Source organism: Cygnus olor, chromosome Z (genome assembly GCF_009769625.2).
Source record: "Cygnus olor isolate bCygOlo1 chromosome Z, bCygOlo1.pri.v2, whole genome shotgun sequence".
Classification (NCBI taxonomy): domain Eukaryota; kingdom Metazoa; phylum Chordata; class Aves; order Anseriformes; family Anatidae; genus Cygnus; species Cygnus olor.
In genome coordinates, this window is record NC_049198.1 from 79,267,042 (window position 1) to 79,280,354 (window position 13,313).

At 44.3% G+C, this 13,313-nt stretch overlaps 1 protein-coding gene across 1 annotated transcript in view; it reads right to left on the bottom strand.

The window, feature by feature from the left end:
- Positions 1-2,002: 2,002 nt before the first annotated feature.
- Positions 2,003-13,313, bottom strand: part of FAM172A (family with sequence similarity 172 member A) — a 234,008-nt gene continuing 222,697 nt past the window's right edge. The window contains exon 11 of the mRNA XM_040540846.1: positions 2,003-2,037. Coding sequence (XP_040396780.1) covers positions 2,018-2,037 — 20 coding nt within the window. The 3' untranslated portion in view covers positions 2,003-2,017. The remainder of the gene's footprint in view (positions 2,038-13,313) is intronic.

Consider the following 13,313-nt stretch of genomic DNA (forward strand, 5'->3'; position numbering starts at 1 on the left):
GGCAAATAAAGCTGTTAAGTGATTTCAATAGCATCAATATTATACACAAAAATGTGATATAGTTAATAACAATGAAAAAGAAGAGAATTCTCACGGGAGGTATAAAACTGGTGTGCAACAAGTTATACCCTCACTCTCCTAATCCAGTCTGAGCCATTTAATTTCATGTTTTTAAAATATATTAAAAGGCTTGATTTTTTCTTCCCCACAAAAGCCTCTTAAAAAGCATTCATAACACATTCACGCGCATATGAAGTAGGTGGCGGTACGCTAGCAGAGATGAGGTTGCCTCCTGGTTGTTCCAGGGAAGGACAGCCCTCAGTGCCAACGCTGAAGCTGACCTGACAGATCGGACCCTCTGGAGGGTCCTGGATTTACATTTCATAAGCTTAATAATATCCTGCCTTATTTATGATTTGCTGCCTGGAACAAAGAAGGTTGTGCTTAACAACTTGACTTTAGTGTGGGTAACTGTTGATCTCAAAATGGCACGTAAAATGCATTTACATCAGTACTGCTAATAGGCCCATAATGATTCTTTATTATGTTTCAGTGAAAGGCAACTGAGTGACAGGTAACTGATTTTGTAGATCAAATAACTTTCTGCCACCCCCACACAGCTCCCAGCTGCTGCACACTTCACTTGCCAATACAAATACAGTTGTAAAGTAGACAAATATATTATAACTACGTTATTAATGAGACACAACACGGGGTGCTGGAAGACTCGGAGAGCTGTTTAATAGGGAACTACGGGGATGCAAAACTCAGTTCCACGAGGGTTTTGGTGCGCAACTGGTGCCCCCGTCCCTGATGCCAGAGTTCAGCAGCGCTGTGCCTATGCTCAGATAGTGGATAGTGCCTGCCCTGCCAGGGCAGGGGATGCCCAGTGCACAGTGCTTAAAGAGAAGCATTTTGGTATGTAGACATGGGTACTTGTTGTGGTTTAGCCCGGCTGGCAGCTAAACACCACACAGCCGTTCACTCACCCTCCCCCCTCCCCCTCTGGGATGGGAGAGAGAAACAGGAAAGTGAAGCCTGTGAGTTGAGATAAAGACAGTTTATTAAGACAGGAAAATTATTATTATTAATAATAATAATAATAATAATAATAGTATTAATAATAATAATGTGTACGAAACAAGTGATGCACAATGCAATTGCTCACCACCCGTTGACCGATGCCCAGCCTATCCCCGAGCAGCCGGCGCCCCCACCCCGGCCAGCCACCCCTATATATTGTTCAGCATGGCGTCAGATGGTATGGAATACCCCTTCGGCCACTTTGGGTCAGCTGTCCTGGGTCTGTCCCCTCCCAGCTCCTGCTGCACCCCTAGCCTGCTCGCTGGCAGGACAGAGCAAGAAGCTGAAAAGTCCTTGGCTTGGTGTAAGCACTGCTCTGCAACAATTAAAACATCAGCATGTTATCAGCGCTCTTCTCATCCTAATCTAAAACATAGCACCCTACCAGCTACTAGGAGGAAAATTAACTCTGTCCTAACTGAAACCAGGACAGTACTGCTCTCAGAGACACCGACAAGGGTGTTCAGAAATCCTGGTGCTGGAGGCTGGTGGTGCTGATGGCCTGCAATGTTGCATAAGACTCCCGCTTGGCCGGGATTTATTTTTACGCACTAAACTGTGAGTAAATAAGGCATCGGAGTCTGTCTGATCATCTTTGACAACAACTCCAACCCTGTCATCACAGCCACAGGAGAAACCGTCATGTACCCAGCCCTGACCTGCCGAGCCTTTTATCTGTGCGTGTACTCTCCCCGGACCCCGCAAATAACGGGCAACCAGCAATTTACACATGAATCAGCCTTCTCTGCCAAGCAGGCACCAGAGACATTTCTTTTCTCTGCCATGGTGGGGAGAAGTGGCCGGGTCGGAGATTGCCCAGGAATCACGGGCAGTGGCGGCGGGCAGCGAAATGCTTGGCGGGATGCCTGGCGTGGGCGGCAGCCATGGAGGAGCAGAGGAGTGCCGAGAGGGGAAGTGCTCAAAGCAGGCAATGTCACACAGCATGGAGATACACTGCCGATAGGAGATGGTACAAGATACCTTAGCAGGCAGCTGTATGGAATTCAAGACGCATTTTGATGAGGTGCAGGCCTTGTGGTTACTTCAGGTCTTGGCTCTGCTTGCATGCGCTGCCGCTCGCAGCCACCACTGACACCGGCATGCTTACGAGCGACTGGCCAGGGACATGCATCGGTCAGCCCTGACAAAATGCTCTAATGACATCATTCTCAATGGCAATTAGCTAAAAATTTTACAACATGAAGGTCTACTGTAGAGGCAGTGCACTGCTCAGCTTCCACCAAACATCACTGCTCAGAGGAGTTTCGTTTGTGCCTAAGCAGGGCCCGTGCTCTTCTACCTGGAGCAGGAGGCAAAGTGGGGACCAGCACCACTTCTTTGCAAGCATTGGAAGTTTTTCTGCAGGTGAAGCTACTGCAAACCCCATCCATTGCCCTCTTGTCCCCACTCCTGCCCCTTGTGGATGCCCTACTGGACCTGGCTCTGCCCTGCACCCAGCTCGCTGCCTCTTGGGCACGACACAAACAACAACGTACAGCCTTTTAAAGCAAACAAACAACAAGATGAAACAAGGGTAGTTTGGCTGATGAGATGACTTTGTCTTCTAAAAACTCGAAACTGAAATATAAAATGAAAACTAAGATGTCTTCCTCCTTTATACCCTAGGTAAATCCCCTATTCTCTACAATTACACCTTTTTATTGGGGTTACATCCATCCTATCTTTGTTTAACCTTCCTGAAAACATACTCATTGCTGAGAATGCTTATGCTACACATCCTTGCTTCCCAAGATACACAGGAGTAAAAATATGATTTCAGAAATTGATTCTGCCTTTGAAAAAAAATAAAATTCTATGAGAGCTATGCCTATATATCTGAGGGACAAAACAGACCTACTGAGTCTAATTGTTTTAGTATTTACATGATGATATGCAGGTGTAAAATAATGATATAGGTTGAATATGCCTTCATTTAAATTTAATACCAATGTTGCTAGCATCAGATCTGCGTTTATTAGTGTGGTACATTTTCTGTGAGTATGGTTTGACTAGATGCCAATGATTTTTGAACTATGTAGTGAAGCCAATTAGCTCTAAGAAATAAACTGATACTTCTCTCTAGTGTCATACTAACTGCTACAGTATGAATTATGCTGCTGATAAAGATGTTGCTATGAGCCAAAACATAACTACAAAGACTTAATCAACTTTCAACATTTACATAATCATAATAAGAAATTCAGCTCTGAAAGAGTTGTGTTTACGTCCCTAAACGTACGTCTTTAACGGACGCCTAAAACAAAGGTAAAAATTCATATAAAATGTGGTTTATCGTTCTCCGAGCCTTATGCCCTCCCCCATTTCCCAGAGCGGGCGCTGTCCCTCTGCCACCCTGGCCCCAGTCGCGGTGGACGCGCTCCCTCCTCAATGCCCTGCTCTCCCCTCGTGCTGCAGCGCTCTCCTGCCTGGTCTCTCTCCTTCTCCACCCTACACACTGCTTCTGACCCCTCCTCACTGCCAGCTCCCAGGCTTTTGTTCCCCTCTCACCCTGTCCAGGGGCTCACCACCATCCAACTTTCCTTCCAAGCCTGACTGCTAAGTCCTTTCACAGCCACTGGAGATGTCACCTGCTGGGCTTACAGGGCAGGCGCTGCTTCCAGATCCTGCTCGTGGCCCACGTTGGCTGCTGCTGTTGTGTAATAAGCCTCTAAAGCCAACCCTGCCCTGTTTGTTAAACCAGCACTGCTGCCCAGGCCCACCACAGTCACCACGATGCCTTCTCTCGTCCTGCCAATGACCTCAGGCCCTGCAGGCACTCCTCCTGGACATCGCCGTGAAGATCTTTGTTGTACCGTGCTGCTTTTCTCTTTTCATCCTTCACTGGCTCTGCTTTCTTGATCACAGGGAACTTAAGGTCACTGTTTCTGCCTCCAGAACCCACAGGCTTTGCCTGTGCTGACAAACAGCCCCAGGAACCTTGCTGGGCACCAGGCCCCACTGGCACCAAGCGTTCCCTGCATGCAGTCCCCTCAGGCCAACCCCAACTCAGCCAGGCTGAGGGCTGGCAAGCTGGCCTCCTCAGGCACCAGGAGTGGTCTGAGGAGCATGAAAGCATGGGCAGATGCATCCCAGCACTCTGGACCATTCTCGGGCACTTTAATTAACGAAGACAGACATACGTGGCCGTCCGACCTGCTGCCTGGCCTACCCATCTCCTCTCATACTCGCTCCTACCTTCGGTCAGCCCGTCACACAATTCTTCAAGTGCCAGATTTGTTCAGTCTTTTTCATAAATTCCTGCAGACCCACTTGATTAACTTCCTAGAAATTCCTCAATACAGCTCTCTGCTGAGATGCCTACAAAGGGTCAGAATAATTTGTCGGCTGGTCCTTCAGACAACCACTATCACACCATACAGCTGGGCTGTGACAGTACCTGACCACTGCTTTTCTCTTGTATATTACACTGCATAATGTGACTGCTAGTTCTCTTTCTGGAAGCCGGATTAGTGTCAGACATCTCTGCTCTTGCCGTACCACAGGTGAGCCACCTGGGTGCCTGTAAAATGCCCCTGAAGGTCCCCCAGCAGGGAAACTGACGCAGGGCAGGGAGCAGGGCTGGGAGCAGGGCTGGCTGTCACGCAGAATTAGAGTGGAGGGCACTGACGAAGTGAAGTCATGTCTAAGCACACTGGCCTGTCTCAAGTTAAAAAAGCAGCCGGGCAGGACACGTACTGAAGTGGTTTACAGGGAAGTGTCTCTACCACAAACGTCTTAAGGGCAGGAGGTCAGATGCCTAGGTACCCCTGGCAAGGTGGACCAGGCATCCCAAATAGCTGAGGCTCGTGGTGCTCTGCCTAAAACCCACTGGTTTCCCTTAACAGGGCCATCTGAAAATTGCTAGAAAAATGAGGTAGTGAGGAGGTAAGGGAAAGAAACAGTTAAAAAAACCGCCTGGGCTTTACCTGAATGCTACATCACGTGTCAGAAGGATGTTATTCTACCACTGTTGATGGAGGAAACCTCTTTTGGTGGCTTGCACCCTGTGAGTCTTGTCAAGAAATCACTTTTGCAGGCACCAGCAGAAGCTCTGAACTCCTCCCCAGCAAACACAGCACAAAGAGGAGGCTGGCACTTTGTGTTCACCTCTGGGAAAGATCAAGTCCTGACCGTCCATCCCAGCTCATGGAAAGAGGTCAAAGACATGCTTTCAGTCCAAACCAGTGCAAGGTGTCAGCCCCCACTCTGCCAGCTCACACCCACATAGTTTTATCTTTCCATCCTGTGAGTGCATGTTCTTGCTTTGCCTTCACTAGCCTCGAGGAGCTGAAGGGAAGCTTGTGCCTTTTCTCATTTGGCAGAAAAGCAGACTCTGCCAGAGTCCCAGGTGGGAAGAGAGGTCCCTCACATTGCTAGTGAATAAGACACCTCCTCTGTGAGCTTGACGTAGCTGACACTTATTTGGGACTTAAAGCACAGCTCTGCCTTAGCTTGTTTTCAAAGTCCCTTGGTTAGATTTATTAAGTGATTTTTTTTTTTTTTTTTTACAGATAGTTGGTCAACCTTTTTTTACAGTGTCTAGATGTAGTGAAGCAAATATCTCTTGCCCCTACTAACGTGCTGAGTTACAAACAAATATTAATTCCCATGTAGGATGCATTAAAGTTACATTCTGACTACAAGGAACACAGTCTTATCTTCTCTTCATGTCTAAAAGCCAGCAGTGCACTGAAATAACGCTATTTGTAAGGGAAGCAGACCATGAACTTTAAGACACAAGTGCAATGAGATGGCACTTAATACAACATCGTTAAAAAATAGGGCAAGTGGATGCTGCCTGTGAAGCTCAGAGCATGCTGATAATGAAAAGCCTCAGGAAAGGCTGGAGGACCTTATTGTTGTCTGGCCCGAAGCACCCAAGCTGTGCACCCTACAGGCAAAACTCAGCTCCTGGATTAACCCTGCTAAGGTAACTGCTCGTCGGACAATGTCCAAGTAGGTAAGTGGGCAAAAGTTGTTCTGAGCTGCCTTCTAAGGTTGAATAATTTTTTCTTTTTTACATGAGTGAGAAATTCATATGTAGAAGAGTGCCAAAACCACCTAAATTTTAACGTGGTCTCTCCTACAACTAGCTGTCTACAGTCCAGTTCAGCAGCTGCTGAAGGAGTTCACACTCAGCTAGACAATTTGCAAACCAGAAAGAAAAAAGGACAAGACCAGGAAGAAACAATCAAAAAGTAATTCATAATTTGGGTGGGCTAATCTGAATATTTAATATCCCAAGTAATGCTGCAACCCCTGGAAAGAATAACTTGAGGCAGGACCTGGGTCAATAAACAGTTTGCAGCAGATCTTAGGCAAATCCGTACTGGTAAATTTGCTGATAAAGACTTCTGTTTTTTCTTTGATTTAATTCCGTTGATAATTTTACTTCTTCATTCACTTTTCCTACCCTGCCTTTCCAGCTGAGCAGAGCCTCAGGGCAGTCATATATATATATATATATATATATATATACATATATATAGAGATAAGAGTTTTTTTTGTATGTCCCAAATAATGCGGCCATAACATAGGAATATTTGCAATGTGCCAAGCAGGGCGTGCTTCTCTGTTTAATAAGGATTACTGATACATTTCAGAAACATATCTCAGGCTAGGTATTTAAATGAATGATTTAGCAGTTTATTGGGATGTACAGAATTTGAATAAGTGCATTTTCCTGTCATTCAGGTAAGTATTTTTATTAATTTGTGACTTGCCACCAAGAATAAACACAAAATAGGGATTTACCCAACTTTTGCATGTTGAAGTTTTCACATGCATCATCTGTCCCCCTTGTAGGCATGGCAGACATATTTAACTGTTGACATGCACTGGGAGAACATGACTCAAACGTCAATGTTAAATATTGTTTTAAGGAAGACAGGTATTTTCAGGGCAAAAGCAGCTAGAGGTTTAGATAAAATTAGTTTAAAGTGCAAAATATTTGCATTTAATTTGATTTAGATGTTCGCTGAAAAGATCTCACTAAAAAAAACAACTCTGGGTTTGTAAGGCTGAAATTTTATTTGAAGCCTGGAGTGCTCCCTCATACAGGAACAGACGTTACCAGTTTTAAAGTCAGACATACATTGGACTTTCTTCATTATTTCCTAAAACTTTTTTTGTGTTTTTTTTTTTTTTTTTTTCTAATACAGAGTACATTTTATTAAAATGAAATTCATATTTTAAGAGTGGTGAGATCTGAAATAACAGCATTCAAGGGGCTGCTTAGACAGTATTACTCATTTGACACTGAAGGTTTTGTTTTAGTACACAGCATATAAAACCATTTCCTCAAGATATTTTGTGTTCAGCATAAAATATTAAAAATGTCTCATTTCCAAGAGATCTGGTGGGAGTTCATGACAGATGTGTTATATCTTTTTTTGATTTTTTTTTGCAGCATTATTGAGTCTAATTAGCCCCGATGATTTACCCATGACAGTATGAACTTCTTGAGAGGAAAGGAAAAGTGGAGCATCATCTTTGGAACAAAGAACAAACACGTTTTTAGGGAGATGGCAGGGAGAGAAAGCCCCGATTCGAGGAGGTTTGCAACTGATGCCCACAAGTAGCCCTGGGAGCTTTCACTTATTTATGCATTACCATATGATCCTTCTCTTTGCCTTCAGCACTACAAAACAGCCTGGGTACAAAGCGCTCTCCAGGTGTTAGCTCAGCAATCGTGTCACTACTCCTTATCTACCTCTTCTGACTCATTTTGGAGGACAAATTGCTACTGATGAGCAGCGCCTGACTCCAAAAGCCCGCCATGGACAAGGGGTGGCACTGCTGAACATCCCTCCACAGCTGCCCCTCGCCAGGCTAGGAGCTCACTGGGGACGCTGAGAACCCGAACGTGAAGCTGCCCTTGCGGATGCCCCTGGGAGCCTTTCTTTTTGCCCGGAGGGCTTCTGCCTGCTTTTCTGCCACAGCACAAGCACCCTGGTACCACCAGCCTCATCGGGGAGAGGGACACATCCCAGACCAGCAGCACCACGGCTGGGCAATGTGGGAATCACTTGGTTTGAGTCGCATGGGGGTGCCACAGAAAGTTAGGGTTTCTCAAGTTTCAATTAAAACATCTCCAGTGTATTTTTTTTTCTTTTTTTTTTTTTTTTTCACCTGAGTGTAGCCCCATGTGGCAAGGTCAGCCCTTTCTGTGAACAAACATCTCAGTCGCCTCCAGTGTAGCTGTTATCTTCCTCAACAAGGGGAGACATTTGGCACAGCCTAAAGCTGGGGCACGAACCCTGGCTAAGCTTAAGACATTTATCTGACAGCATCACCTGACACTCCACAAACACATTTGCTCTCCATGACCCCAGAGCATTCGTGATTAATCAAAAATGTATCTTGGATCTTGAGAACAAGCTACAAGCAGGCACACACAAAAAAGAATATGCTCTCGATCTCGCTTATCGACTCCAGAGGTATATTGAATTTAGAAATAGCAAATAGAATAAAATGATCAATATGTTCTCACTTGTCCATGGAAGAGCAAACTTTACCCCTCTAGCAACAAACATTGATCATGTAAATGTTCTGGAGCTGCTTTCAAGTAAAGAAAGTAAAGGCACCAGGATTTTCGGGGAGGGGTGCCAGACACAAAAGCCACCGCTGTACGAGCGTAATCCCTCGGCTGGACAGCGTGCAGGAGCGTGTTGAGGCACCCGAACTGCCGCCGCTGCGGCTGCCTCCACCAGTGCACATTGCTAACATCCAGTCTGGGAAACACTGTGCCAAGCCATCTTAATAAAACATTATAGAGGGGACTTTAAAACTTAATGAAGGCACATAATCTGCTTCAGAGAAAACTCTCTGCCTTAATTTAAATGAGACACAGTTATAACATATCCCCTATGCACTGTTTACAATTTATAATTTATGTCTCAGTTCAAATACACTACTTTCTGCAGTCATCTGCTAAGTGATATGATTAGCATTTGAATATTGTAATATTCTGCTTCTCGATACTCAGAGTAATATGATGCAGTGCATTTCTATTTTAATACCTTTGTTTTATTCACTAATAAGCATACCAAGCTCTAATTAGTTATGAAGAAAGAAATCATGCGCCCCACCCAGTCTAATTTGAAAATGGTTATATCTCTGCAAAAACTCTCCACCATTTCACTTATTAAATCCCATTCTTTTCTGGTTACCTACTGCTCAGGCTACAAGCCGTTTGTGCTCATACAGCACCATCACTCTGCTACAGCACTACTACTGTATGCGCTCCGGTCCCTGTTGGCACGGCAAACAAACTTTCATTGCGTGTGCTCTCTATAAAATGGTGGTACTAATTAGAAGATATAAACTCATGCTGAGGCATGATATGAATTGGCTTTATGCATCTACTAAGCTCACAGCAGTATTAGATTTATACTGTTGATGCCCTCAACTAATATTCAACTAGAAACTTGTAATTTTTTTAAGACCTGTGGAAGAATGAAACAGAAGTGACTGCATCCCACTCATGGTGTCGCAGGACCATGGCAGCCCACACTCTGCTGACACTTATATCTATAACCAGCACACACAGAAATGCCCCTTCTGCTTTTTCAGCAGGTCTGGGGGCAGAGTACTGCATGGGGTGCTCACGCCCTCGTCCCATGGAGCAGGAACAGGGGCGCTGGGGGACAGAGTCCCTAGCACCTGATCATCAGCTGCTGCTGGTAAAATCGTCCAGCTATGTTCAAAAAACAAACAAACAAACAAAAACCCATAAAAACAAACTCAGAGGAGGGATTTGCGGTTCTGCCAGGACCAGGAAGGTGCCCAGGCACCCCAACTTTAATCTGATTAAAAATACTGCATGAACACAGGTTTGTGACCACCCTGCCCAAACTCTTACAGCATGAACTGTGAGCACTAGACATCACAGCTGTGTGTTTTGACATCCATGGTGAAAATGAGCAGAAAATCTAACTGTTCCATATCAAGAAGTATTTTTACTAGTGCTAATGCGCCTTAAATACCTTGTTCCACAGATGAGTGGCCTGGCACCTGCTGCATGAGAAATAGCCAATTACTGCTCAGTGTCTCTAATTTTCTGATTCAATTAGCATGCTTCAGAGCTTTCCAGTTTAATTGCAAACTACTTCACAGTTAGCTCTCTGATTAATCATTGCCCATCTGCAAGCCATCGCAAAACTTGGTGGAACAAATCTGTGTACTTTGGAATGCTGGGAGCTTAGCAAATCAAACTTGTTTTGGTATACAAAGCTTTAATTTTGTTTGCCCTTTTCAGCTGCACTTGTAAGAACCTCTGTACTGATTAAACAGGAAGTCCAGACAATAATATGCTACATTATGCATATAATTACTGTAAATACAGGCGAGACTGTAGAAGCATCATTTAAGGTCAGGTGATAACATGTATGGAGTAGAGGGTCAAGAAAACACATTCGGAACCAATTTCTCCTCCATTATGACAGAAAGAGGGAGGTAGAGGGGTGGAAAAGGGGAGGTATGCTGACACCCGTGTCTCTGGAGGCATTTTTGCAATCCAAGGCTCCTGTACAACCACTGCATACTACCTCTAACCTCCTTTTTAAAGGGAGCTGGTGCCTCTCCAAAACTTATCAGAAAGTTCGAAAAGTTATACTCTATTGATTTAATACCACGTCTATACACTTTGTTTATTTACTTTAAGGTATTTGCTTATTTATTTTAATTTATTTAATTCTATTTTAATTTAACTGCTGGACAGGCTCATAAGACTGCCCAAGTGTCATGGAGCTGCTGTTTTTTCTGCATTTTTCTGCAGTAACAATAGCAATATCCAGTGAACTAACACAACTTCCCTATTTTAGAGCTGCCTTACTTGGATATACAAAAACTACCTGCCTGGAAGACTTCATTACAAAAGTACTAGTATGTCATACAGCAGGAAATTATCAATTACATGCAGAATTAACTACTTTGCATATACAAGGGTATACAAGTAACTGAAGCCTACAGATTTCACGATTCATCTCAGCGGGCCTGAATTCCCCAGATTTCAATATGTACTACATTCAAAGTATTAGATGGATGATTCAGTTCTGCAGGATGCCAAACATCCCTGATCTGTATTAAATTCAATGAGATGCATTGGTGCCCAGCATCCCGTGGCATCATGCTTCAAACACTTTCCTGAACTGGAGCCACAGCAAATATTTTAGTTTTCCAAATCCCGTACTTAAGAACAAGCCAATCTCCATCATAGTTTACCTGCAGACTAATAAGAGAAATACTGTTATTACAAATAAAAAGCTAAACCAGCTCAGTGATCTTCTCTAATCTTGAAAACAGACACAAATACTGTGAAACTATGGTAACAGTGCTTGGAAGGTACCTGGTGACATCACCAGAAAGCAGAACCTCCTGCATTGTGGCAGAAACACAACTACACGATTGAAACATGAAGGAACAGCTCTCTAAAGCTGTATTTCTGATTGCCAATATGCTGTCACCACACAGAGGCCGAAATCTGGGCTACTTCTTCAAAGTCCTCGGGTCCTGGTCTGAGTTTCAAATTAATGAAATCCATTTTTCTGTATCAGATGAGGCATACATGTCACCCGCCAAGGATAACCTATGCAACTTCTGCATGATGAATAATAAAGTAATTGCAAACTCAAGGCAAAATGTCTTTGACTCTGTGACACACCAGCTCCTGCTTATTATTTGTGTTCATGCAGACATGGTGTACCTGAGTAGAGGATTTTTCCTGTAGCCTATACAATCAGATTACAGATTTGAGACATCTATTTCAAGCCATGCTGAGGAACAAGCTTCTACTCAGAGAAAAAAGAACTGTCTTGCTGCTCTGTGAAGAACCCCATATTTTAGCAGTTCTATATGTTTTATTACCGTTGGTTTTTACTTCGTTTCTGAAATCATTGCAGCTTGTATTATCTTTGTAACTGAACCACCAGCTTATCAAAACAACCTCCTCTATTAGGATCAGTTCAGCATATGATCACAGAGCTCAGTAAATAGAGGCAAAAAAATGCCATTAATTTATTTTTTCTAGGAGAATACCTCCTAACTGTGTAACACTGCTTAAAGTTTTAGCTACACAATGCCCATTAAAGTCAAGGCCAGTTGTGAAGCTAAAATCCTGCAATGCTCTTTGATGCATTCTCTACTATTCTCTACTGCATGAACGGGCTGCATCCTCAACTCGGGGTGTGGGAATCTGTGCTCAGGACTCTGTCCGGGCCATTCCATCACACCTGGATGTAGGAATGGGTTATTCCCACCACCTTCTCTGACAGCTCACTCTTGCTTACATGTAGCACAATTGCCTTCCTACGGTGAGCTGGTTGCTGGAGCTGGGGCTTGGACCAGAGGACCTACAGGGGTCCCTTCCAACCTCAATAACTCTGTGATTCTGCAGTTTCCCACTCTGGCCTCTTTCCTCTGAATGAGAAAAAGCAAAAGCAGTGAAGTGCTTAATGCCTCAGACTCAGGTGTAGCAACATACCCTGGCACATAAACTTGAGAGATCTCTCCTGAACCATCTCACAGACTGTGCCACGTGGGGGCAAAGCAATGGGCACAAAACACAGAGAAGCCAAGGGACATGGCCATAAATCAAGGGTCCGGGCTGAGCTACAACTGAACCAGAAACCTTTTGCGAGGGGTCTGCAGCCCCGTGCTCAGGTCCTTTCTCTGTATGAATATTTCCCAGCCAAAAAAATGACACTTCCAGGGTAACTGTTCAGGCTGCTTGCCCCAAAATACAGCACGATAACGGCACGCAGAAGGAAAAATGCTGGTGTGCTTTTATAGGGACCTGGTCTCTGTCTCTGTGCTTGCAGCCCTTGTAGGGAAGGGACCTGTGCAGGCTGGGCTGAAAGTCACCTGCCTTCAAATTCCCTCTGTGCCCTCACCCAGCCCTGACCTGGCTGCGACAGCTCCACCAGCTCCAGATCTGCCTCTTCCTTCCTGCTTCAGCTCTGAGGAGGACATCAAATTGCCATCAATGTTTTGTTCCCCTTTAGTCCTGCATCATTTAAACTTTTCCTGAGATCCCCTGTAATTTCTCTTGTTATGCAACTCCCAGTTTATAATGTTTGATCTTTTTTACATAGGTTTTGGAAAAAAAAAAACAACACATAGCTTTGTTTGATTTTTTTGGATGTTTTTGTTTGCTTTCTTTAGGGAATATCCTAAGCCTCAAACATTTCTCTCTGTTCTGAATTCCACAGGGTGAGACAAACGTGTTAAAA